The 27443-nt window shown below is 35.7% G+C and overlaps 1 protein-coding gene across 2 annotated transcripts in view; it reads left to right on the top strand.

Annotated features, from left to right (window-relative positions):
- Positions 1–9107: 9107 nt before the first annotated feature.
- Commd10 (COMM domain containing 10) overlaps positions 9108–27443 on the top strand; it is a 217186-nt gene continuing 198850 nt past the window's right edge. Inside the window, exons 1-4 of one of the 2 annotated variants that reach the window (XM_047554866.1) lie at positions 9108–9194; positions 10989–11079; positions 14857–14967; positions 16362–16517. In XM_047554866.1, the coding sequence (XP_047410822.1) occupies positions 9154–9194; positions 10989–11079; positions 14857–14967; positions 16362–16517 (399 nt within the window). In that variant the 5' untranslated portion in view covers positions 9108–9153. Of the gene's footprint in view, positions 9195–9266; positions 9595–10988; positions 11080–14856; positions 14968–16361; positions 16518–27443 lie in introns of those variants that run through there. The other variant, XM_047554865.1, reaches the window with a different exon arrangement.

Here is a 27443-nt window from a genome sequence, read left to right as displayed (position 1 = left end):
GGTATCTGAGGAAGTTGAAGGATGGAATTTTGCCTTCATGATAGTTGGTTAATGATGAAACACAATCTTACATGATCTTTGCCTAAATGTATGCTTCATATGATGAACCTCTGACAGTTCCAAGAGAGTAACTTGGTGGTTGGGACAGTAGAAAGTGTGAACTAAGTGGATCAAGAAGCCTTGAGAATTTGCTTTCTTTACACGTTGCTATTGACACTTCGGGGAGTCTCATCATTGTATGAGATTGTGATTCGGGGCTGCTCCTTAAGCATTGTAATAACTAAGATACCTTTACATCCATAATCCCTTCTGGAGAGATGGAAAGGCAGCAGGGGAGTGTGTCACAAGACTAGGGACAGACAAATAATGGGCATGGAACAATCAGCACATGGGGCAGACTCATGCAGGTGGTACAGTGGTATGTCTTACCTATGGCTCTAAGAAGGCAGATAAAGATCTCTGTGGCTATTTGACTTGTAAGAAGCATCACTTATCTTTAGTAATGTTATGCTGACTCTGACCCTGAAAGAAGTAACTACACTCATCTCCTCAATTTACTAATCCAAGCAAACAGTAAAGAGAAAGCCTTTTAAAATCCTGTGTAAATAAAAGATGGGCAATTATACTGAAGAGATATATGTTTGGATTCTTTTCAAATGCAGTAGCATTAATAATTTACTTTGGGTGTTTCTTTACTTTAACACAAAAAAAACTTAAGTAAATTTTGAAACTATTTAATGAATTAATACTATTTATAAATTGCCATAAGAATGATGTTAGTGTTTAGGTCTTCCAAAGTATTTTTATTGGAACGTTAACTATTTTAATACTATATACATTCATTATATATACATGAATATATGTGTGTGTTTATATCCATAATATACACATATGTTTATATATCCTTAATATATAACTACATATTCATAAATATATATGTATACATCTCTCCATAACTAATTTTCTTTGTTTTCATTAGTTTTGAATAATGACTTTCCTGTTTTTATAAAAATAATTCATTCTCATCATTGGAAATTCAAGTAATACGGAGAGATGCAAAGTAGAAGACAGAAAATTACAGAAAATTTTACCAAACAAATATCGTGAACATTAACCAGACCTAATTCTGGTAATCCCTTTATGCAATCTATATGCTATATATGTAATATATGTGATATTAATCTATATGCTATATACAAAACATAGTATGTAAATATATAAAAATGTTTTTTATTAAAGTGGATAAAAGAAGGACAATAAATGGAAGAAGTTGCCATATTTTATAGACTTGTTTCTTTAACAAAGAGATGTTAAATATTAGAGATCCCTCTAAGACAGTGGTCACAAATTCAAATGCCATCAGAAGTAATGATAACATGATTCAGGAAGTAAGCAATAGATGCTAAATTGCTTGTATTGTTTTCAAAATAAGAGTCTTTCTGGTTACTGAGTTGATTGAACAAAATGAGCGAGGAAAATATTTCCACACTTTCTGAGAGATGTTCAGACTGCAACTTTCTAGAAAGCCACCTCTGCACTTTTTAAAAATAATCATGAAAAATGTAAGAAGTTATAGTCAATTTATTAAAGATGTATTTCACTTATGATACATTTATTATTTCCTTGCTATGAAAGATAAGGCAATTAGTACTCTTAAAACTTTATTCCACCTATTTTGTCCATTTAAAAATTAGTTTTCTTAGCTATATACTAATTTTACATTATCAAATCTTATAAAATAAATTTAATTTCATAAACATTATCCCTATTGTAACTAAATTTTAGTTTCATATAGATTTAATGTTCACCGTAACATCTCCATTCTGAAATTCTTATTTTCACTAATTACTTCTTTGGCTTATTTTCAATTATTTTTCCAAAAAAGTCCATGAAAAGTATGGATGTAATCATGTTTGATAATTTTTAACTTTTGTTTTTATAATTGAATAGCATTTGACTAGACATGATATACTTTTATCAAAACTGTTTAGACATTGCTATGGAGAAGTCTGGGAATTGTTGATTTTTGTACTTTTGTAAACAATATGCTTATTTCACCAGACAGCCTGAATAATTGTTTCTTTGTATTTGGAGTTTGGTAATTTTATTAGAATTTGTCCCAGCATCATTATTTGACATTAGTTCTCCAGGAAAACAATTTACCTTTTCATTAAAATGCAGATTCAACTTTTCCAACATTCTAGAAAAATGGTCTTCTATTAAATATTTATTTTGTTCATCCCAGAGAGGCAGAATGGACTCCCCACCCCAAATTTGTTTTGGTGCCTAGACTGGTGATGATTATTAGAGGAAGGTGTGAATATACTACGTGGATGAGACTTTCTGGAGAGAACAGAGAATGCTCTCAAATAGACCTAAAAAGTGCTTGAAAGAGCAGGAGAGGACATCTGGCTTAGGGCTTTATGGTGGTTAAGGTGGGGGACACAGGTTATGGTTCCCCCAACTAGTCAGGGGCTTCTGGGGTTTGAATTTCTCACCAATGCCCATAAGGGAGCACCTGGGCTTCTTTGACTGCCTAGGTGGGAGCAAAAGGGGAAAAGGGAGTGGTGGGCTGGAAAAACTGCCAGCAATCAAAGATGAAAAATGGAGTCAGACACTTATAATTTATTTGAATGTGCTTTTATTACTATTATTATTTTTACTTTCGGTCTATTATTTGGATTCTTTGCCTTGGGGACACATTGATTTTTAGATTGGCTTTTCTTTGTTCTCAGTATCTACTTTCTGTCTTATTCTTCTGCATTCACCATAAATAGCCAATCTTCTCTGTCAATAATTAAATTTGCAATTGTGTGTAGTCTGTTTCTTGCAGTTTCCAATTTAGGTAATAGCTAGGAAATGCTGAGTTTTCAGTTCTCGACTTTTTCCTTTGGTTTTTTGGGTTTTATATCTAATTTTATTGTTTTATCATATTGTCTTTTAGTTCTTGTTCTAGAGAATTAATTTCTTTATTATGTTCTATCTTGAACATGCACATGGAATTTTCATCTGTTTTTGGTATGCTGTGTGCTTTTATTTCTTACATTTTTATGTAGTATGCTTCATAGTTACCATGGTACTGCTTCCTGTGTTTACTGGCATGGCTTCATGTGTATCTGGCATGGACAGCTCTGCCCAGGCTCAAATTTTCCTGATATTGTGCTAAAGTCTTCTTGCTTCTTTTGCCTATTAATGTGAGACCAATTTGCCTTTCCATCAGAAGTGCCATCTTGATGGCTCAATATTTGTATTCTATCTACTTTTGAATCAAAGCTTGCATGGAATCTGGTACTAAAGGTAGCATTTGTTAGTGGATTTAGTTTTTACTTTCCCAGGTTTGTGATTTTGTTAATAGTTCTGTATCAGGATTCACTACACATGGGAGGGGCATGTCCAACCTGAGCAGGTACCCACAGGCTTCCAATCAGTTCCTCTTTAATTGTGGAGCCCCAGAGCCTCTGATTCCTTCTGAGTCAGCCCTGGTTGTTCATTTCCCGGTTTAGTTCTTTCATTTCTGCTTAGTAAAGGGAAAGGACTCAGTTGCCTGTGGGTTTCAGTAGCATTAACAATGAGGCAGAGAGCTTGAGGGAGAGTTATTTTTCCCTGAGGCTTCCATGTTCCCACTGCCTTGTAGCCTTGGAATCTCTTTCTTCTTGTTTCTTTGTCTTCAAATTTGCTAGCTCCCTATTTATTGTTTGAGATAATTAGATGTAATTTTTTTTCTGCCTTAATGCTCTATCTTTTTTTCCTTACTCAGAGGCATCAAAAAGGTGAACCCTGGGGTTCTTCTAACCTCCACCAGTTCCTGCATCAACTATCAGTTCTCAAATTCTTCAGGATTTCCTATGACTTCCCTTGACTGACTGTTTACCTCCAATTCCTCACCTCTGCAAACTGGGGGATATAAAGAGAATCCTCATGGGTTCATGAACCCCTTTTTTCCCAGCACGGTTTCAGCAAGCTGAGGCCCACCTTTAGGATCCAGCAACAGAAGCTCTGTTTATTTGGCTAACACTTTTCCAGTTGTATTATTAGGTCATGCTTTTATTCCTTGTCCATTTGCTGTTAATTAATTTTTTTCTGTTGTTTATTTGTGGCATTTACTATCATTTTAAATTTCATTTACTGGTCATTGGTTAGAAGGCAATCTGTAATCTTGCCTTACTCTCACATGTCTAAATGGGAGGCACCATCTAATTCTTTTCAAACGGTGTTCATAGTGTTCACAGGTGAAAATTACTGAAGAAACAACTCAGTCTTTCACACATCCTATGTGTGAATATCAGTCCTTTAAATGTTTCAGGCCCCTGGGATATAGAATGGAAGAAACTAGGTGCAAATGAAAACGGAGGAGTGATAATTCGAGCTGGTTTTCAACTTAAAGCTTGAGAATAGTTAGAAAGGGATCTGTTCATATATCACAAAGTGTGTATTTGCCACATTTTAATAAAGGCTTCCCTCCCATCCCCTATCCCATTCTCCTTCTGGTGAAGGGTAAGTGAACATAAATACTGTTGTTGGTTTTTTTTATGGACAAATGTGGCCTGCAACCTTGATATTATTCTTTATTTTTTATAAGCTGTTTGTTTCCTTTTCACATCACAGTCTCTTATGCAAATACTAAGGGAATAGATTATGTTCAAGCATTCTTTATTCCTCATGTATCTCACAATAAACAGGAACTTTCACATAATAAACTCAAAATAAAAACCTGTAATAAACTTCATTCCCCTGGGAATCTGGGGGAAAATGCGGAACATGTTTACCATCTTAAAGGGTGTTCTTCAGTCATACCCCAGTTGATTCTCACACCTATGAGGCAAGTGCTGACTACAGAGCTAAAAACAGGGTTAGAAACTGTGAAGGAGTGATGGTGTGGAGGGGGAAGTGTTTATTTAGTGTTGAATGAGGAGGAGGAAAGCTGGGGCAGTGGCCTTTTTTTTTTAAGGTTGCTGGGGATTGAACCCAGGGCCTTATGCATGCAAGGCATGCGCTCTACCAACTGAGCTATATCCCCAGCCTGGGCCAGTGGTTTTCATAGCAAAGGTTTCAAAACAGTTGAATAGAAAGCACACGCTTTATAGTCAGTCCGGTATAGGGCAAAGGATTAGGTAGTTCTAGTCTTCTGCCCTATGTGACTCCTTGATAGATTATATTAGTCAGCTTTGCATTGCTGTGACCACAATACTTGACAAGAACAACTTAGAGGAGGGAAGGTCTGTTTTGGCTCCTTGTTTCAGAGGTTCAGTCTACGGTCATCCAAGTCCATTGCTCTAGGCCAAAGATAAGGCATCTTGGCAGAAGGGCATGGTGGAGCACTCTTCTATTATGGCAGCTAGGGAACAGACAGAGAACAAGCCATGCCCTGCTTGCCTACAGTTAGTCCATTTAAACTGGGATGAACTTGCTAGGTTCCAGCTCTCACAATCTAATTATTTTATCTCAGAACATTCCTGCATTTACAGGGGAGCTTGTGGGGGACACCTCGTCGTATCCAATCTAACACCAGATGGACCTGAAAAACTCAGTATGAGTAGGAGAACTAACATCTTCCAAAATGTTTCTTAATTAGCCAACACAATGCAGGGACAATCTGGGGTACATGATAAAATGTCTGCCCACCTCCCTAACTTAATAATATATACCAAGTGTTTACTTAAAAGGTCACTTCAGTTAGCTGGGGTTTCTGGACTCAGATACTGCTTCAGTGGGTGAATAGATGTTACCCATCTTTCAAATTACTCTTTGGTGTGTCCAGAGTTCATTTAGGATTGGGAGAGTCTTCTGGAAGAAGGCCTATACTTCATTCTACTTCACTGAGTACCAAACATATAAATCATGCCTAGTGGGGAGAGAGTGAATGCACAGTGAGGGTACAGGAAGAGACCACAAAGAGGTCCTTGAGAAGGCACCACCAAAAGGCAGGGACTCCAAAGAAGACAAAACTCATACTCAGAAGTAAAGGTTAACTCCCAGGATACTGTGGAGGGCTGACACCAGACCTCACTTCAATTTGTGTTGTGATCTACTTTGGAAAAACAACGAGGCCTCTGTAAACTAAAAAAGCTGCACAATTAAGACTGAAGTATTCAGAGGTCAAACAACTCTTGTATTCAGAGTCTACTAAAGAAATATGACTGTCCCCAAGTTATGCACGTCACCAACTAGCTTCACTTGTTTCCCAGGTTTCAGCACATTGCTCTACTTTCCCAAAGAAAATGGCCCCTGGGAACTCTGAACTGTTTCCTGGTCTTAAAGCCCTTGCCACTAACTGCCACCATCAGGAGTCCAGAGGGAAGTAATCTGGGGATGGGTACAAGTTGGAACTGAGTCCTGGGTTCCTATTCTCCTTAGGACTCTATATTTTTTACCAGACGCATGAAAGCTGTGGACTCTGCAGTGGAGCTGCTTAATCACCAGGTTACACACTCTAGAAATGTAGGGGTGGCATGAACCATAGGAAAATTTGGACCAACAAGAGAGAAAAATTTCAGAGTTTGCAGGAAATTTTTTTTCTTCTTTTGCCCCTAAGTCACAGTGACTTCATAGAGTCTCTCTGTACAAGCTAGGTTTTGACATTGTAACCAGGTAGATAACATGCCACCTTGCATTCGCTTTCCTCCTGTCCTTTCTTACTTCCATTTTGCCCTCACTCCTACTTCCCTGCATTTATAGCTCCTAATGAGGCACAAGAATGTAACTCAGATTGTTTCTACAGAACCTGGCTAACAAAGTATGTAAAAAATGTGGTCTTGGTAGAAGTATGTAATGAAGGTAGGGGCATGGAAAAACTGATGCATTCAGCACGGTTTAGCCATGATAAACAAGGCCAGAAGATCTGGGCTCTGGATCCATCATGAAGATGAGGTAAGTTTGGAGAGTAAGGGTAAAGAGTAGTTATGAAATTTTGCCTTCAGGAAATACAGTTCCTATTCTGTAGCAGGTGGCAACAGGTAGGCAACCTAAAGGACTTTTTCATGGGCATATATACTTATATTCCAGAGAATGCAGAAATATCCTAGGTGATGCTCTTAAATATTTGAGGGGTGAAATTATTCACAGCATCAAGCCTCTTTAGAAACAAATAATAATAAGTGATAATAAGAAGTAACCAGTCCATCATTGCAAATGGAGAGAAACAGAGCAAGAGGCCTCTGTGTCCATTAGTGACTCTCTTGTAAGAAACCTGGAGGCCTGTGCTTTGTTTTATGAGGAAGAGAGAGTGTTTCTCAAAGATGCACATCATATTATCTAATCCTCACCACAGTTCAGGGGAGCAGATGTTACTCTCATCCCTACATTAGAGATTAGGAATGGAAAGCTAAGTGAGATTAATACTTTGTCCAAAGTGCTACAGATTCAGGATTTGAACCACCTTGTTCAAAATCCCAGCTGTTTTTTAAGGCAACTAAGGAGGAGGAGGTGAACTTCACTATAGATTTGAAACAGTTGAAGCAGGTTAGTAGCTCCACTTCAGGCAATCAATCAACACAAAAGGGAAATGATTTGAAGATTGAGGGAACTAGAATCTCTTTACAGTTGTGCCAGGTAAGGTAATCTGTGTTTGGAGCAGAGACCTATAATTTATGTTCATTCGCATACATGTCTTTCAGATATGCATAAATTGGGGAGTGTGCGGAGTGGTTGTGGAACTAAACGTATTTGTATGTATTCAACACACTGTATAATTGACTCAATTACCCATGTAGGGATTATTCGCTTTTAATTTGCAATCTGGCTTCTCCTTTCAGTGAGGATGTTTTTGGGCTGCTCCAGGAATGCCAACTAATTTAAATAATAATTTAAGTAAAATATAATTAGGGAGGAAAATTAAATTCAATCTCTTGCCAGTTCTTGAAGATTCTTCTGTTGAAATGCAACTCTAATTCATCCACCGTTTTTTCATTCTCCAATGCCTTTTTAGTACCACAGGATTTTATTGCTTTCCATAAATTATTGCAATAATTTTCTCTGTAGTTTACTTGCTTACCTCTTTCCAGTCCAATCATTTGGATGACAAGAAACTTGAAAAAAGACAAAAACAAACAAAACCCATTTCTCTTCACAAAACATCCTTACTTGAAAACATTTAATTTAGGGAAAAACCAAGACATTTAAAAAAATTTAATGGCTGCCCATTTCTCTCCAGATTAAGTGCAAATGCTAAAACCTGTCACTCAAATTTTTCTAGCCTTAATTCCTGGCTATTATTCAAACTCCATTGAACTGTCCATCTACTCCTCAGCCTTTGCCCTAAAAAACCTTCCTCATCTCTGCAGGCATTGCATTTGCCACCTGCTCAGGAGGCTTTCTTGCTCCCATCTCTGATTTCGTTAATGCTCTTCTTTTTCTCTAAGGCAGTTCAAGGTATTCGTGAAAATGCTACTCTCATGGAAGATCCTTAGTGGAACTATTCGCGGTGATGCATCTCCCTTACTTAGCAGTGGTGAACTCAGAAGAGAGGCTCAAATACTTGTTCATTTCAACAACAGGCAAAAACCCAGTGCCTAGCTTAGTGCTTGACATATAGTAGGTACTCAACGAATTGCACATACCCTCTTCAGGCCGGGCCATGGCGCCCTGAGGAGCTCTGGTCATGCTGATATAGGAGGCGCGGATAGCCCAGTGCCAAGGCTGGAGGAGGCTGAACTATCTCTCTTAAGGAATGAAGCTCGGCAAAGCAAGCAAGCTCCAGGGCGGGGTAGGGGTGTGGCAGCTCCGTTGGCAGATGCCGCATCACTTGCTTAAAGGTGCGCTATCAATCAATCAATCAATCAATCAAAAAGCTATACATTATATGTATGTGCGGGTACACACACATTACTTCCATATTATACCCATAGACACACATATATAAAAATGCACATATACACATGTCTAGCCAGGTATGCACATGATATATAAACATATAAGTGTAATAAATACTTAGGTAGAGCCTTAACTCCGATACGATTAGCGTGACAGGGAGGACGACAGCGGGGTCCCCTCGCTTCTTCCGGGCCCGCAGGACCGGTCTCTCTGGGGGTCCAGCCCGGGAGTCCGGAGGAGCAGGCGGCGGCTGCGCAGCTTGGGCCTTCCGGGTTTCCGTCCTCCGCGGCTCTGATTGGTGGGGCTCGGCGCAGCTGACAGGCGGCGGGTGAGGGAGCGGCTAGGATGGCGGCGTCGGCGGCGCTAATCCTGCCGGAGAGTCCCAGGTACTGTCCCGCTGATCACTTGTGGTAGCCGCGCCGGGGTGGCGCGGGCAGTACCCGCGCGAGGATGTCCCTGCTGCCTGCAGTCCTGGCGCCGCGGCGGGGCCGGGTCGGGAGGCGCCGGGGCGGGTCTGCTGAGGTCGCTTCCTGGGCCAGTCAGGTCCGCGGAGTGCGAGGGACCGCTTGGCGCTTCCACCTTCAAGGTGGTTCATCTGTGGCATACAGTGCGCCTGGCAGCAGCTGGCGTTATGAAAGTGCGTGGTGGTTGTCACTTCTCAGAGTGGTGTCAGAAGTTCCCAGGCGCTACCTCGAGTACTGCCGAATCACGTGGAAAAGTACTCTGTTTCCGTCTTCAAGTTTCAGACCTGATGATGATGAGAAAGGCTCTTGATGGTGCTGGAGGGTGGGTAATACCTAACATGTTAACTTCCCTTTTGAGTCATTATTGAATGGACCTCAGGTCAGGGTTTTGGGCTGGTAATATAATCTAACTAGATTTTGGTAACACTTTCATTTCCATTTTATTAATTTTTTAGCCAATTTCTGTGTGTAATAGGTAGGGTTGGCTGCCCATGGTGGTGATATAAAGTTCCCTTTATTTTTTGTTACTTTTGATTTTTGTTTTGAGACCAAGTCATGCTATGAACCCTGGCTAGTCTCAAACTCCAGTGCTCAAGCGATCCTCCTGCCTCAGCCTCCCCAGTAGCCGGGAGTATAGGCGTGCGTCACTACACCTGGCCCAAAATAGCACCATTGAGTAAAAATGACTAATTTATTGAAATTTGTTGTGTGGCTATAGAAGAATCACTGAAGTATATAGGCAAATATTGAAATTGGAGAATAACTTACTTGTGTCTGGGCAAAAATCTCAAGAAGAGAGTTGTCATTTTTAAGTTTTTCCTTCTTGGACTCCTATGTTTCTGACATCGAGTTTCTTTGCTCAATCAATGGGACACACACTACATCAGTAAACCTTATTCAATTTGGTACAGAATTGTTCTTAATACATTGTTTAAATTTAACTATTACAAGTGAAACAGGGTTTTAAAGCAACTGTCTTCTTAGTAATAACAAATGATTTTGTATGCAGTATCCACCTCTCCCATTACTTGCTATTCCGTATTATGTTTTTAGTTTAATTTCCTAAATTGCTGCAACCCCTATCTTACTCCTTTCTGATTTTCATTCTGGATTAAGTGGTTATGTGAACACCTACAGAGTACATGGGCCCCCTTGTAGTTTGCTTTGCCTACAGTAAGAGAAAATTTTCCAAGTGGACCTTTTCAAAGACTACTTTTGGGAGGCATCTTTTTGGAAATGTTCAGATTGCCTGACTCTCTTCTGGTTGCCATTTTCTTTACTCTGTTTTACTCAGACTTTCCATTTGGCAGTCAGAATTGTTGAAATGAAAACTTATAGACAATAGCAAGCATATTTTATTTTATTTAAAATTTTTTATTTGTTCATTTAGAATGCATTTATGCATTTTGATAAATCATACATAAATGGAGTATAATTTCTTATTTTTCTGATTGTACATGTTGTAGGATCACATTGGCTATTCACTCATATATGTATATAAAGTAATAATGACTGTTTCTTTCTACTGTCTTTCCTACCCCCATACCTCTTCCCCTCCCTTCACTCCCCTCTACCTAATCTAAAGTAACTCAGTTCTTCCCTAGAACCCCCCCTTATTGTGAATTACCATCTGCATATTGGAGAAAACATTAGGCCTTTGGTTAGCAAGTATATTTTAAAACTTGTTTTAAAACTTTGTTTTATGGATTTATTTAGCATGAAAAAAGCGGTGTCGCTGATAAATACACTAGATGTAGGAAGATTTCCACGATTGCTTACCCGAATTCTTCAAAAACTTCACTTGAAGGTTTGTATTTTTGTATTTCTATAGCATGTAAAATTTCCTTCTAATGCCTCTGAAACTCTGTTGTCATTTGGAGAACTTTTTGTGAAGTACAGTGTTTTCCAGTGTGTTCTCAGGAATACTTGATCTGTGGAAGATTTGATAATGTTCCATGGTCCAAAGTCTGGGAAACTCTGTATTCAAGTTAATTTTTAAAATTATGGAACTTTTCAGAGTATTGAATATCCTAGTGTTTGTGGTAAACATAAGGGTGAATCTGGTGTATAACATTTTCCATATGTGTTTGACCTTGGAATTGTTTTATCATAGTATATATTTTGGGAGTAATGTTTTGTGGAACATACTCTGGGGAAATTCTGATTCGTTTTTTCCTTTAATAATTCTGTGGTACTTGCTCTCAACTAGCATTTAATCTTTAATTTTGTTTCTCTTGTACTTTTATTTCAAGGGTGTGGTTGTTTTGGATGTGTGGATGTTTGTTAATTCATTACTTGGTCACCAATCCAACTTAATTTCTTTGTTAGGTTATAAAAATTTAATTTCATCAAACCCATGTTTATGGAGCACCCACTAACTGCTCTGCCTTGTGCTGAGCATCAACAACCAATGACAACCAGAACTCTTACTTTTTCTTTTTCTTTTTCTTGGCCAGAAGGCAGCCCCAGAGCCATGTCCTACTTCCTCTGTTATATTTGCCAAATCTGAGTTCTTACAGTCCTAGTTCAGATGCTTATTATTCTTTTCCTTGGAATACAATAATTCCCTTTACATTTGTATCCGTGCCTGTAGTCTTCTTACTTCCTACTGTTTCTTTATAATATAATTCCAATTATCTTTCTAAATGTTTTTCTCTCAAAAAAAGATTGATCAGCCAAGGCGCATGCTTATAATTAATCCCAGTGACTCAGGCTGAGGTAGGAGGACTGCAAGTTTGAGGCTGGCCTGGATAATTTAGGGAGACACTTAGCACTTTAGGAAGAACTTGTCTCAAAATTAAAAAGAACTGAGATGTAGTTTAGTGGCAAAGACCCCTGGGTTCAAACCCCAGTACCAGGGGGGAGAAAACAAACAAAAAGAATTCCAACATATATATTTTTTATAGTGTTTAGAGCCATCAGTGCTAAGTGGAGAAAAGTTCAAATCTTTAACATTGTGTCTGTAATCCATTATAATATGGCTGCAGCTTGTGTTCTCCCTACTTTGCAAGTGTTCCAGTCAGACCGATCAATGCTCTTTTACTTCCGTGTGCCATGAACTTTTTCATTTGTATGTCTGCATATACTCTGCTGCTTGCCTTCAAATGTCCAAATGAGAAAACTACTCATCCTGAAAGATTTTGCAATCTTCCTTTCATCAGTTTTATATTCTCTATTCTGTGCTTCTGAAACTTTTCATTCTTACTACACTTTAGTACTATGTAATTAGTATTTGTTTCATGATTAGAAGGCAATCAAATCCCTACACCTTTTCACCAATCTATCTTGAGGGTCATGTTTTACTCATCTTTATATCTCTTATACCTAATACATTGCTATTTGTACAGCACTCAATGCGGGTTCTCAGAGGTAGTTCTTTTCTTTTCCATGGGAAACAGTACAAATGGAGGTCTTTTAAGTTCCTGCCTGTAAAGAATTTGTGATGTAGATGGGAGGAATAAGAACAGCAACAATAGCAGCAATATTCTGTGTTATCTGCTCTTCACAAATAGCCACATTGTTCTCTCTGTGACTGGTACTCTTCTAATGGCTTAGTATTATTAACTATCTAATCCTTACAGCATGTTGAAGTGGATACTATTGTCAACCTCCTTTTATCCACAGGAAAAACTGAAATAAAAACCAGTTAAATAACTTGCCCAAAGTTACACAACTAGATAGTAATTTAGTCTGGCTCCAGAGTCCATTCCTTTAACCCATTACACTAAACCTCAGGAAAGAATATAAGACATTATATAAATCAGCCCCAAAGTGAATGATGCAGGCAGTAGATACAGAAGTTTTACTTTACTTCCTGATTCAGTGGTTGCATTCTTAATTGTGTAAAATAATATGGAACAAAAATCTTATTTACAACTTTCATTCTTGATACTGAGGAAAGAGCATTTGCATGGAAAATTAGATGTGTAGTGTGTCTTTGATCCTCTCAGTCACCTCTGGAGTTGAGAATAAGTTAATATGTATCCTGGAGTTAACCATGTAGCTGGAGCATTGCATTCTGAATGTTGTGTTATCAGAGGTAGTGGGATTGGGGATGAGATGTGCTTGTTGAGAAATGAAATAACTGAGGACAGAAGCATGTATGTGAATCCTTGTCTGCTAAGAAAATGTCAGTAACAGTATAATTTTTTTCCCAGGCATTTTCAGGAGATGATCTTGCAGAGTGGTTCCTGCTGAGATAAGGGATCTTAAAGTCTGTAGTGAATTTCAGCATCAGCCACCTTTCTTCTTTCTTTCTTGACAGTACATTAGTTCTGTCAAGTTGGTGTTTGCCTTGAGACAAGTACAATCCTTAGAACAGTAGAGGCAGGTGGATAAATGAAGAGGTTTAGGGAATTGATTGCCACCCTAAATGTCATCAACTTCATACTTTGTTTTTACCAAGTTTTTTTTTGTTTGTTTATGGATGGAGTATGCTAGTCTTTGTCCAGGTTGCTACCTTGAATTCCTTAGTAGGAATCAACCTGAAGAAACTAGACAACTTAGATTTAGAATATGGGCATGCCTGACCATGGACTTAGGAGACCTCTTTGAACTGGTTGTCTTCCTGGCCCATCCTAACATGTACATTTTTCATGTGTGTGTGTGTGCATGCGTGTACATATGGGGCTATTTATTTGTTTTGGTTTGTTAAAATGTGTAAATGTTGCTTCTGGCATTCAATGTCCAGGGACTTTTAAATATCTTGTAATGTCTCATCTAGCATGTCAACAGTTTGCACTTGGAAACACTGAGGGAAGTTAAGACAAACTTCCCTAGCTGAGAACTTAGAAATAAACATTTGTGGCCTCTTAACTTCACGAACGGCTGTTAAAACTCATGTAATAAAACAAAAACTTATACACATGACTCCACAGAACAGATTTTAGGCCCTCACATAAATGCTGTTTGGTTTAACTGTGCTGTATATCTAGTTCTGAGAATCTGGGTTCCTAACCTGGCAGAAGTAAAACCAGCAAACCAGGGAATGAAGGTGCTACTATAATGGGTCATGTAAGTAGTTTCAAGAAATGACTGCTAATTATGGAATGAAATGGAAGAATTCTGAACACCAGATAAAAAAATATAAAAGCAATAGAGAAGGCAGTAGAATGAATCAGACAAACTTTCCTATGTTCATATATGAATATATGACCAGTGTAACTCCATATCAAGAATGGGAAGTTATACTCCATGTATGTATAATATAGCAAAATACACTCTGCTATCATGCATATATAAAAAGAACAAATAAAAAAACTTTAAAAAAGAAATATAACAGCACAGGAGTTTGAGATTTTTTTTTAAACTGCAGTGAAAAATCATCCATGTCTTAGCACTTCTTTAAGCTACTGCAGCCAGAATCATCATTGCTCATAATTTTGAATTGAGTCATCACAAGAAATAAGTTTAATCCGGTTTATTTTGTTTGTAAAAGTGTAGAATGGAGGTCATACCTTTTAGAAAGTTTCCTTTCACCATGGATTCACTTTTTCTTTAATGTTCTCATTCATATATGAATTGATTCAAGTATGAGATTTGAATACCTAAATGTGTGCTAATAGATTGCTATTCCTATTTATAGGCTGAGAGAAGTTTCAGTGAAGAAGAGGAAGAAAAACTTCAAGCTGCATTTTCTCTAGAGAAACAAGATCTCCACCTAGTCCTTGAAACAATATCATTTATTTTAGAACAGGTATTTTTATTGCCTCAAATGCCCTTACTATGATGTTTTTACTGCATATTTGTATTGCTGATATCTATGATATTTAGTTTTTTTGAAAGTGTGCAAGATGAAAACTGTGAATATGTTTACTTTTTTGCTGTGAATACATTTTAATCAAGAATTTCAATATGGTAAGAAATATTTGAATGCATCATTTCTTTCCACAGTGTTTTATTCTACAAAGCAACAGTGTTGAATAGCATTAGTGGAGATTTGGTGATGTGAATCAAGACTTCCTTGACTTGAGATAGTTATAAAAGATTTGAATGCATTGCTACTTAGTATAATACTTTGGAAAAATGGCATACATTTAATAAATTAGATAAATGATTTAGGGGCATATATTTGACTAGGATAATAAATACAAATTTTAGAAAAGAAGTGTTGTCATGGTATTTTTTTTCCCACCGAGCTTCCTTTCTGCATCACTTCTCAAATTAACCTTGAGTCATCCTACCTGGAGTCCTCCCTTTTTTGGATTTCTTTTAACGTTGGCTCATCATAGTAGGGCACATTGTTAATCTTTCATTATTTCACATGTGTCAGTCATGGCACTCACTGGAGTTTGAATTTATCGAAGGGCCAGAATGATATGTTTTGCGCATCTTGTATAAGCCCAGCACTTCACTGGTCTTAAAATAGATCCTCAAGAAATTCCTGGTCATCGATTAAATAGAATACCTGTGAAATAAAAAATTAAATAGTACTGTAGCTTCATGAACATTTTAGTGAACAGATCATATTAGGAGGACAAAGTACCAGGCATTTACTACAGATTTATATAATTATAGATCATAAAGATGACTGTGGTTCTTACCGATGGTGAGCCTTCAATAGAGGAAAAGAATAATTAAATAGGATAGTGCAAAATGGGATTTATGGGAAAGTTGTTCCATAATAATGTAAAAAACAGAACAAATAATCACTGTTAAAATTTTTTACAATTTTTAAAATTCTGTATTACCTAGGAAGTTGATAGATGAAGATAGTTTTGAGAACTACTTCTTGGAAAAAATTTGTTAGTTGAGAAACAAAATCATTGTAAACTTTAAATAGTTAAGTGAAATAAATAAAATGAAATTTTAAATAAAGTATCATTCACATAGCCAGAGCAAAGAAATTTTACGATTGTTTAGAAGGGCAGAATTGAACAGGTTTAACCCAAATAATTTAGGTTTTTTAATCCTTAATCTTTATCCCTTGATATTATATGATACTGTTTGTAAAACAACCAGAAATGTCTGCAATAGGAATGTGAAATGCTCTTTTGATTTAAATCCCCTTAAAGTAATTTTGTATTGATTTCAGCTCAAGGTCTTTGTACAAATAGAAGGATATATGTAATTTCTTTTCCTCTTTAATAGGCAGTATATCACAACGTGAAACCAGCAGCTTTGCAGCAGCAATTAGAGAACATTCATCTTAGACAAGACAAAGCAGAAGCATTTGTCAATGCTTGGTCTTCCATGGGTCAAGATACAGTTGAAAAGTTTAGGCAGAGGATTCTGGCTCCCCACAAGGTATAGTATATACTATCCAAAAGACATTTTTAAATAATGGACAAATAAATTATTATACTGAAGAGGTGATGTTATTTTGTTGAGAGGTAGAGTCAAGCAAATGCAAATACATACACAGTAGTTTTATAAAATTATTTCTATATGTTAGCATATTTGCTACTACAGTGTGATTTAATTTTAACTTACAGTTTAAAATATGCCTCCATAACTTAAGAATAGGAATGAGGATGTGAGGGCGATCTGGCTGCGACATCTGTCACCCATCGATTGCCAGGGTTGATTTGGCTGATCTGACTGGCTAGGCGGGTGCCCCCTTCCTCCCTCACCGCTCCATGTGCATCCCTCCCGAAGCTGCGCGCTTGGTGGAAGAGGACGACCTTCCCCGATAGAGGAGGACCGTTCTTTCGGTCAAGGGTATACGAGTAGCTGCGCTCCCCTGCTAGAACCTCCAAACAAGCTCTCAAGAATAGGAATGAGATAATTTTCTTTCCTTAAGTTCATAAGCAGAATTGTTATTCCTTTATCTGTCTCTATGCATGCACCTTATTTTAATTTTTACTGAATCATGTATGTGTTTTTGTGTATCTGTTAGTACCTAGCAGAATTCCTTACATGCAGTAGGTACTCAGTATTTGTGAACTTGAGTAGCTAACAGTGAATAAAATGAACACTCTGAAAAAAATATAAAATAACCACAGTATCATAAAACTTTAGTGACATTGAGTTTACTTTTGATGGAGTTTGAGATGATCTTAATGGATTTTGTCCTGTTTTCTGGTAATATATTGTGCTATATTAATTAATTTTCCAGGTGTCCAACCAATTTTGTATTTCCTGTGATAAATCTTACCTGGGTATAGTGTATTTATATATATATATATATATATATATATATATATATATATATATGTTATGTTATTGTATTTGATTTGCTGATTCTTCTTTTTTACTTTTTTGTGGTACTGGGGGTTAGACCCAGGGGCAATTTACCCCTAAGCTCTATCCTCAGACCTTTTATTTATATACACTTTTATTTTGAGACAGGGTTTCACTGAGTTGCCCAGGCTGACCTTGAACTTGGGATCATCTTGTCTCAGCCTCCTGAGTTGCTTAAATTATAGGTGTGCAACACTGCCCAGCCTGATATTTTGTTAAATTTTTTTTTCCAGCTATGTTTGTGAGGGATATTGATTTGTAGTTTTCCTTTGATGTCTTTGGCTTGTTATCAGGATAAGAAAATGAATTGGGAAGGTTCCCCCCCCCCCTTATTTTCTGTAAGAATTTTTGAAGTATCAGTATTATTTTGCATTTCTACTAGCAATATATAAGAGTTACAGTAGTTTCAGATTCCAAGTGAGCACTTGGTGTTGTCAGTTACTTTTATTGGAACGGTTCTATTAGGTTTGTGGTAGTGTCTTGTGCTTTTAATTGCATTTACCAAATATGTTGATGATCTTTTTATGTACTTGCTTGCCATGCATATATCTTTTGTGAAGCATCTGTTCAGATCTTCTGCCTAACTATATTTTTACACAATGACTGATAGAGAAATCTCATATTAATATAAAGAAAAGCCACAGATATAAACCCGAGCATATAGAAATGAAGGTTTTTTAAAATTTTTTTACAATGTGTGGAGGAGGGTGTTTGTTTTTTTTTTCTTAGTTGGTGAGTTTCTTTTTATATTCTAGATATAAGTTCTTGGTCAAATATGTGATTTAACAATATTTTCTGCCAGTCTATAACTTTTCTTCTTTTCTCTTAACAGTGTTTTTCACAGAGCAAAAGTTCTTAATTTTGATAAAGTTCAATCATTAAATTTTTTTCTTTCTTGATCCTACTTTCAGTTTTTTATCTAAGAATTTGTCACCTGATTCAACGTTACAGAGATTTCCTCTTTTGTTTCCTTCTAAAGGTTTTATACATTTATGTTTTACATTTAAGCCTAGGATCGGTTTTGAGTTTATTTTGTTTAAGGTGCAAGGTGCAGGTCAAAGTTATATTTTCGGACTGGAGTTGTGGCCCAGTGGTAGAGTGCTTGCTTGCCTGGTGTGTGTGAGGACCTGGGTTTGATACTCAGCACCACATATCAATAAATAAAATTTAAAAATCCACTGACAACTAAAAAAATATTAAAATAAAAAATATTGCTTAAAAAAAAAGTTCACATTTTCTGTGTATGGATGCTCCTTTGTTCCAGCATTTTGTTGATAACATTATTTGTTGATAACATTATTTTTGTCACTGAATTGCCTTGCCCTTTGTCAAAAATCCTTTAACATATTTATGTGTGTGTCTTTTTCTGGATTCTGTCTTTGATTACATTGATTGTCTATATCTTCATGCCAATATCCCCCATTTAACTTCTGTAGCTTTATACGAGGTCTTAAAATCAGGTACCGTGACTCTGCTTACTTTGTTCTTTTCTCACAATTACTTCGAGTATTCTAGTTTCTTCACCTTTCCACATAAATTTGAAAGTCAGCTTTCCTGTATCTACAAAAAAATCCTGCTGGAGTGTTGTTTGGGATTGAATTTAATTTATAAATGAAGTTGTGGAGAAATAACTTCTTAATAACATTGAGTACATCTTTCCATTTATTGAAGCTTTCTTTGATTTCTTTTGTCAGTATTTTTCACAGGTTGTGCACAAGTTTTATTAGATTTGTATCTAAGTATTTCATTCTTTTCCTTTTTGAGCTATTGTAAATGGTGCTGTTTTAAAAATTTTGATTTCCAAAGTTTATTGTTAGCATATTGAAATATAATTGATTTTTCTATATTGACCTTTTATTCTAGGATCTTGGTTAATCCACCCATTAGTAATAGGAGCTTTTCTTTGTAGATTCCTTGTGATTGTTTTATGTAGATAGTTGCAGCATCTGTGAATACAAGTAGTTTCATTTTTTTCCTTTCCATTCTATACAGCTTTTCTTCATTTTTCTTACCTTATTTTACTGACCAGAACTTCCATTATAATGCTGAACAGGAGTGTTAAGTCTAAACATATTTGCTTGTTTGTGATTTTGGGAGCATTCAGCCTCTCATCATTAAGTAAGATGTTAGCTATAGGCTTTTAGAAAATGTCACTTTATTGTTTTCATCTCATTTTACTTTTTTTAACTGCATTCTTCTGACTGCTCTCAGGTGTCCTCTACATTACTACCTCATTTTTCATAATTTGAATTTTATTTTCCTACATGCATGGTAGATTTTAAGTTTTTCATTTTGTTTCCTTGCAATTCTTCTTTATTTTCCTTTTGTTGTGCAGGGTTCACTATTTCTTGCATCTTAATAATCATGCTATGTAGTTTGGGGGTATTGTTTTTTTGATATTTCCAATGATAAGGTGTTTTTCAGAGTCTCTGGCTGGTGTTTTTATTTTATTTTATTTATTTTTTTTTTGCACTTAATTGTTGTATTTTATTGACTCCTTTCAAGCTCAAACATTCCTCAGTCTCTTCTTTTATTTTATTTTATTTTATTTTTTTTTACATTTCCATAGGGTAATGATGTTTATTTTATTTTTCTCCTCCCCCCCACCCCTCCCACCCCTCTTTTCCCTCTACACAGTCCTTCTTTCCTTCATTCTTACCGCTCTCCTTAGCCTAACTCTAAACCTAACCCTAAACCTAATGCTAGCCCCTCCCACCCCCCATTATATGTCCTCATCCGCTTATCAGCGAGATCATTCGTCCTTTAGTTTTTTGAGACTGGCTTATCTCACTTAGCATGATATTCTCCAATTTCGACCATTTGCCTACAAATGCCATAATTTTATCATTCTTCATTGTGGAGTAATATTCCATTGTATAAATATGCCACAGTTTCTTTATCCATTCATCAACTGAAGGGCATCTAGGTTGGTTCCACAATCTGGCTATGGTGAATTGAGCAGCAATGAACATTGATGTGGCTGTATCTCTGTAGTATGCTGATTTTAAGTCCTTTGGGTATAGGCCAAGGAGTGGGATAGCTGGGTCAAATGGTGTTTCCATTCCAAGCTTTCTGAGGAATCTCCACACTGCTTTCCAGAGTGGCTGCACTAATTTGCAACCAGCAATGTATGAGTGTTCCTTTTTCCCCACATCCTCGCCAACACCTATTGTTGCTTGTATTCTTGATAATCGCCAATCTAATTGGGGTGAGATGAAATCTTAGGGTAGTTTTGATTTGCATTTCCCTTATTACTAGGGATGTTGAACATTTTTTCATATATCTGTTGATTACTTGTACATCTTCTTCTGTGAAGTGTCTGTTCATTTCCTTAGCCCATTTGTTGATTGGATTATTTGTATTCTTCCTGTAGAGTTTTTTGAGTTCTTTATAGATTCTGGAAATTAGCGCTCTATCTGAGGTATGGTTGGCAAAGATATTCTCCCACTCTGTAGGCTCTCTCTTCACATTTCTGATAGTTTCCTTTGCTGAGAGAAAGCTTTTAAGTTTGAATCTATCCCAGTTGTTGATTCTTGCTTTTATTTCTTGTGCTATGGGAGTCCTGTTAAGGAAGTCTGATCCTAAGCCAACAAGTTGAAGATTTGGACCTACTTTTTCTTCTATAAGATGCAGGGTCTCTGGTCTGATTCCGAGGTCCTTGATCCATTTTGAGTTGAGTTTTGTGCAGGGTGAGAGATAGGGGTTTAATTTCATTCTATTGCATATAGTTTTCCAGTTTTTCCCAGCACCATTTGTTGAAGAGGCTATCTTTTCTCCATTGCATATTGTTGGAACCTTTGTCTAGTATGAGAAAATTGTATTTATTTGGGTTTGTGTCTGTGTCCTCTATTCTGTACCATTGATCTACCTGTCTATTGGTGTTTTTATTTTATTTTATTTTATTTTAATTTTTCAGGGATTGAACCCATGGGTACTTAACCATTGAGCCACATCCCCAGCCATTTTTATATTTTTATTTTGAGACAGGTGCTTACTGAGTTACTTAGGGTCTCACTAAGTTGCTAAGGCTGACTTTGAACTCTTTTATTTTCATTTTTGAAAATTTGTTCTTTATATATATATATACATATATATATATATATATATGAATGACAATACAGTATTTTGACATATACATACATGAAGAATAACTTGTTCTAAAACATATCACACTTAAAAATTTGTTTTTGCAATGCTGGGGCTTGAACTCTGGGCCTCACATATACAATGCAAGGATGCAAGTGATCTGTCCCTGAGCTACATAAAACCTAGCCCTGGCTTTGAACTCTTGATCCTCCTGCCTCAGCCTCTGAAGACACTGGGATTATAGGCGTGTGCCACTGAGCCTGGCTGAATAATGTTTTTTAAAAATAATGTTTTTGCTTTGTAAGTTTCATAACTTTAGTTTCTGTTTAAGAAATGATTTAATTAATTATCATAAAAACAGAAGATGAACAGACTTGGTTAATTGTACATTAGCTCTTTAAGAATGCTGGAAACTGTGTTTAGCTGTGTTCCTGGTGTATTAAAGGACAGTCGGCTTTTCTGTTGCTGTGACCAAAAGACCTGATAAGAGCAGTTTTGGAGGAGAAAAGTTTATTTGGCCCTCATGATTTCAGAGATCTTGGTCCATAGATAGCCTGCATCATTCCTCAGGGCTTGAGGTAAGGGAGAACATCATGGTGGAAGAGTGTGACTGAGGGAAGTAGCTCAAGATATCACAACAGGAAAAAGGGAGAGACTTCTCTCCCCAAGAACAAAAATATAAACTCCAAAGACACCCTCCACCAAACCATCTCCTTCTGCCACACCCTACCTTCTTTCAGTTAACATGTAGTTAATCTTTATAAGGGGATTAATGCATTGATTAGATTAAGACTCTCATAACCCAATCATTTCACCTCTAAACTTTCTTACCTGGTCTCATTAATGAGCTTTTGGGAGATACCTAATATCTAAACCATAACAGATAGCAAATACATTTTTAAATGTCTTAAATACTTAATATGATAACAAACATTTATTGTATTTATAGTGGGCCAAATATTATGCTAAGTGTATATCTTATAAAAACCATGAGTAGTTCTATTTTATATTTTATAACTAAAGCAAATTGTCCATGGTCATACACCTAAGTGACAGAATTGGAATGGGACACTAATAGTTACATTCCTAAGTCATTATGCCATATTACTACATAGAGGTTAGCTGCAAAATTTTTCTGTGTCCAGCATTATGCAGAGTGATTTATATAGTTATATGTGTGTGTGTGTGTGTATGTGTGTGTGTGTGTATACTTCATAGTTTTGAAAAGAATATAAAACTTTAGAAAATGTAAGTATCACTATCTTTTCAACCCTATTCCTTTTGAAGCATGCTACCTCTGACAGCTATAATGCTGTCTTCCTTGTGCATCCTGATTACTATTTAGGATTTGGTGGCTAAAATAGCCATATGTAAAATAGATCATGTCATTTAAATTGTTAAAAAAAATGACAAAACAACAATCTTATAGAATGAATAAAAGGTTTATACACAGTGACTAACTTGTTTTATGGTAATTTAGAGGCTTATCTATGCGAACTCTCTATGTGAAACTATCATTTTAGTTCAAAGTAAGTTTTAAGATTCAATTAAGTACTAAAAAAATCTAAAATTATTAATGCAGTTTTTTTGTTTTTTTGTTTTTGTTTTTGGTACCATTAACTGAACCCAGGGCACTTAACTGCTGAGCTACATACCCAGCCCTTCTTTTTTTGTTTTTTATTTTGAGACAGGGTGCAGCTAAGTTGCTTAGGACCTTGCTAAGTATTGCTGAGGCTATCTTTGAATTTGTGATCCTCCTGCCTTAGCCTCCTGAGTTGCTGGCATTATGGGTGTGTGGTGCCACGCCCAGCTAATTCAGTTTTTAAAAACATAGCTTTGTTGAGATACAATTGAAAAATAAAACTTGTATATATTTAGGGTATACAGTGTGTTGATATACATTGTTTAATGGTTACCACAATTAATCAAAACATCCGTCACCACACAGTTACCCTTTTATTGATATGTGTATGAGTGTGGAAGGATAGTTAAGATCTACTCACTTAAAAAATTTTAAGTAAACAATAAAGTATAACTAACTGTAATCTCTATGCTGTGTATTAGATCCTCAGAATTTAGTCATATAACTGAAAATGTGTACCCCTTGACAAACATCTCCCCATTTCTTCCATGCCCCAGCCTTGGTAACCACTATTCTACACTCTGCTCCTGTGATTTTTCTTTTTTTTTAGAATACACTTTCTAAGTGAGCTCATACAGTATTTGCCTTTCTGTGTGTGGTCTATTTCACTTAACATACTGTCTTCTAGGTTCATTCATGTTGTCTTTTTAAGGCAGTTTATCTCTTTTAAGGCCATTCTTCTGCTGTATATATATACCACATTTTCCTTATCTATTTTTTCATCTCTGGACACTTAGATTGTTTACATATCTGAGCCATTATGAATAATGATGCAATGAACACAGTGTGCAGATATCTCGTCAAGGTACTGGTATAATTTTCTTTGGATATATACCTGTCAAGGGATTTCTGGGTCATATGATAGTTCTATTTTTAATTTTTTTGAGGAATTTCAATTCTGTTTAATTGTAAACTATAACTGGCTATACCAGTTTACATTCTTACCAGCAGTATAAGAGTTCCTTTTTGTCCACGCTGTTGTTAACATTTTTCATCTCTTGTCTTTTTAATAATAGCCATCCTAACATGTAGAAATAATATTTCTATTGTGGTTTTGATATACATTTTTCTGATGATGAGTGATGTTGAGCACCTTATCATATACTTGGCCATTTTTCTGCCTTCTTTGGGAAGTACCTATTTGGGTGCTTTACCAGTATTTTAAAAATTGGGTTGATTTGCTCTTGAGTTGTGTGTGTTCTTTACACATTTTGAATAATAACCTCTTATCAGATATGTATTCAAAAATGTTTTCTCACAGTCTGTAGGTTGTCTTTTCATTTTGTTTTCTTTGCTGTGCAGATATTTTTTAGTTCACTGTATTTCCATTTATTTATTTTTGCTTTTGTTACCTGTACATTTGGTTTCCTATCAAAACACTCATCACCAAGACCAGTGTCAAGGAACTTTTTTCCTATGCATTCTTACAGGAGTTTTTTGGCTTCATGTCTTACATTATGTCTTTAATCCATTTCAGATTAATTTTTGTATATAGTGTAAGATAAAGGTTCAGTTTCATTCTTTTATATATAGATAGCCAGTATTTTCAGTACCATTTGTTGAAGAGATTATCTTTTCCCCATTGTATATTCTTGGCACCTTTGTCAAAGATTAGTTGAAAAACACCTTTTTCTGTCTTTTATTATTTAGATCTAATAAGTGAGAAAGGCAGATAGAAAAATAATCATAATGATAAGTTTTCCCAGGATATGGTTGAAAAAATTTTAAAGTTTTATCTCCTCCCACTTTTTTTTTTTTTTTAACACTTTGTCTTAATCTCTTTGGAGACTTGAGACTGAAATGTCACCACCATTTATGAGGATTTATATTCCTCCCTCTTTTATCAGGGTTGACTGTCAGCGCTACTCTTCTAACAGGGTTTTCTGTTTGATTTTAAAATAAATACCTTGTGGTCATAACATTTATTAAATTCTGAATCCTCTTTCAGACAGAAATTAAATACTATGTTTAACTTGTTCTTGAAATTCTATTTAGAGTGCTTTTACATGTATTTTCTACTCTGTTAAATGTACAAGTTGACATGTCAGATATTTTTGACATCCATTTTTTCTGAGACCTTTTTTCTGGGACATGTTATTAAACTGTGTTATTTTGTATATTTTTAAAATAAAATACCTTTACAAATAAAGTTATAAGAAATATACAGAAGGCATATTTTAAGCACTGATTGAGGAGCTTGCTCTTTTAAGGGTACACACAATTGACTCCTTTTCTTAAAAGCATTTATGTGTTTTTGAGAATGTTTTAAAATAGGAATTTGTTCATTGTATCTGTTTTGAATTTTCAAAATGTGTTTAATGGGATTTTTTTCCTATTAAGATTGTTCTTAACTTCACCAATCACCTGTCAGATTTATTCATAATATAAACTTATTTTTTTACATAATAAAATTTCATTATCTTCTTGCAGGTTCTTCAACAACTTACATTTAAAAAAATGAATGACCAAGGTTCCTAAGACAATAATGTTTCTATAACATTAAAAATTCCCTTTAAGTTATTGTAAGATATATTTTATTGTTTGTTTTTGTTGGCACGGGAAATCCAACTCAGGGTCTTGTGTACACTTGGCAAATGCTCTACCACTGAACTACATCCTCAGTCCTTCCCATTTTATCGTTAAGTATGATACGTAATTGTTTAGTTATTAAATAACTGTCTTTCTTTTTATTCACTTTTTAAAGTTCTGTTTTTCCTTCCTTTAATCAAGAACAACCAGGTTCCACGAGAGACCTATTTTCCTCAATAAAGTACCTTCCATTTGACAGAACACATTAATTAATTTGGACTAATTATGTACTAAAATTTTCACAAATATATTCTGAAAAAGAAATAGAAATTGAAGACTGAAAAAAGAGAACAAAGGCATCAACAATACTTTAAATTTAGTTTTAAAAAATTTTCCTTTGTAACTCATTAATATTTAAAGAATATCATAAAGTCAGATTTAGTTTGATATTAATTTGGTATTTTGGTTAATGATTACTTTTTAAAATTTGTAATGATGACAGGTCTTTTGTGATAGGAACATATTCACTGAAGAAATAATATAAAGAAGCAATAAAATTATGAACTATGACAAGACATAGGGAGAGGGAAGAATTTACCATAAGTTACCTAATTTAATTCATTTGATGCCACTAGAATCTTGTGGTCATTAGGTCCAGGAAGACCCAAGCAGGCACCAAGGAAATATTTCCAGTCTTCATACTAGCCAACAGTTCTGCATTATTTACGTTGTTGAACATTATAGCCTAGGAGAATTTGACTTTCATGCCTGGCCTTCCTTCTGTTTGACTGTCTTCTACTGGGGTCTTTTCAGTGACCTCTTATTTCAATATTTCTGTTCCTCAGGATGCCATCCTTTATTCCTCCTCTTAGTTTACATGTTCCATAGGTAATATCATCTACTTTTATAATATCAATTATCTTCTAAATACTAATACCTTCACAATATGCAAATCCAGAATTTCCTTCCTGAGTTCCAGAGCCACATGTAGTACTGCTATTGGGATGTCTCCCAGGAATATCAAACTCAGAGTGTCTTGCACTGAACTCTCAATATCTGTTTTTCATGTGAAGTATAAGAAATTAGAAGTTAACATTGAAAATTATATTCTTTCATGACTATTTTATTTAATATTTTTATTTTATTTCTTTTACAACCCTAAGGTTAAAAGAAAGGCTTTATTATAAAAAGGACAGAAAAAGCATATTTTGTGCTTCTAAATCTTGAAACAGGGTATATAGCTATGAATACATATCTGAAAGTTTATTCATGATTTAAATACTTACTATATTATTGTCTTTGTTTATAAGAAAGTTATTTTGTTATAATTATATTCTTACACAACTCAAATCTCCCTCCTTTGTTACTTTAGTTGTTGGCATGCTATTCAAGTAAAAGACATGTTTTCCTATGTGCTTGAATTAACTGAGTATAAGAGGTTCTAAAGTTTAAATGTTGCAGTGTATTTTTTCAGACTCCTTTTTTGAAATATACTTTACCTGTGGTAAGCAGAGATTTTAGTTATTCAGTTTGATGACTTTCAGAAATTATTTATACCCATTTGATCATCAGTAAAAAAATAGTGTTTCATCTCCCAGAAAGTGCCCAGTTTCAGTCATTGACATTCACCCTCATGCTCACCTTTTGATTTCTACCATCTTAACCTAGTTTTATTTGATACTGGAATTAAAGTAAATGGACTTGTATAAAATGTATCGGACTAATGTCATTTA

This window comes from Sciurus carolinensis, chromosome 6 (assembly GCF_902686445.1).
Source record: "Sciurus carolinensis chromosome 6, mSciCar1.2, whole genome shotgun sequence".
Taxonomy (NCBI): Eukaryota; Metazoa; Chordata; class Mammalia; order Rodentia; family Sciuridae; genus Sciurus; species Sciurus carolinensis.
Note: the sequence above shows the minus strand (reverse complement) of the source record. Positions and strands in the feature narration are given on the sequence as shown.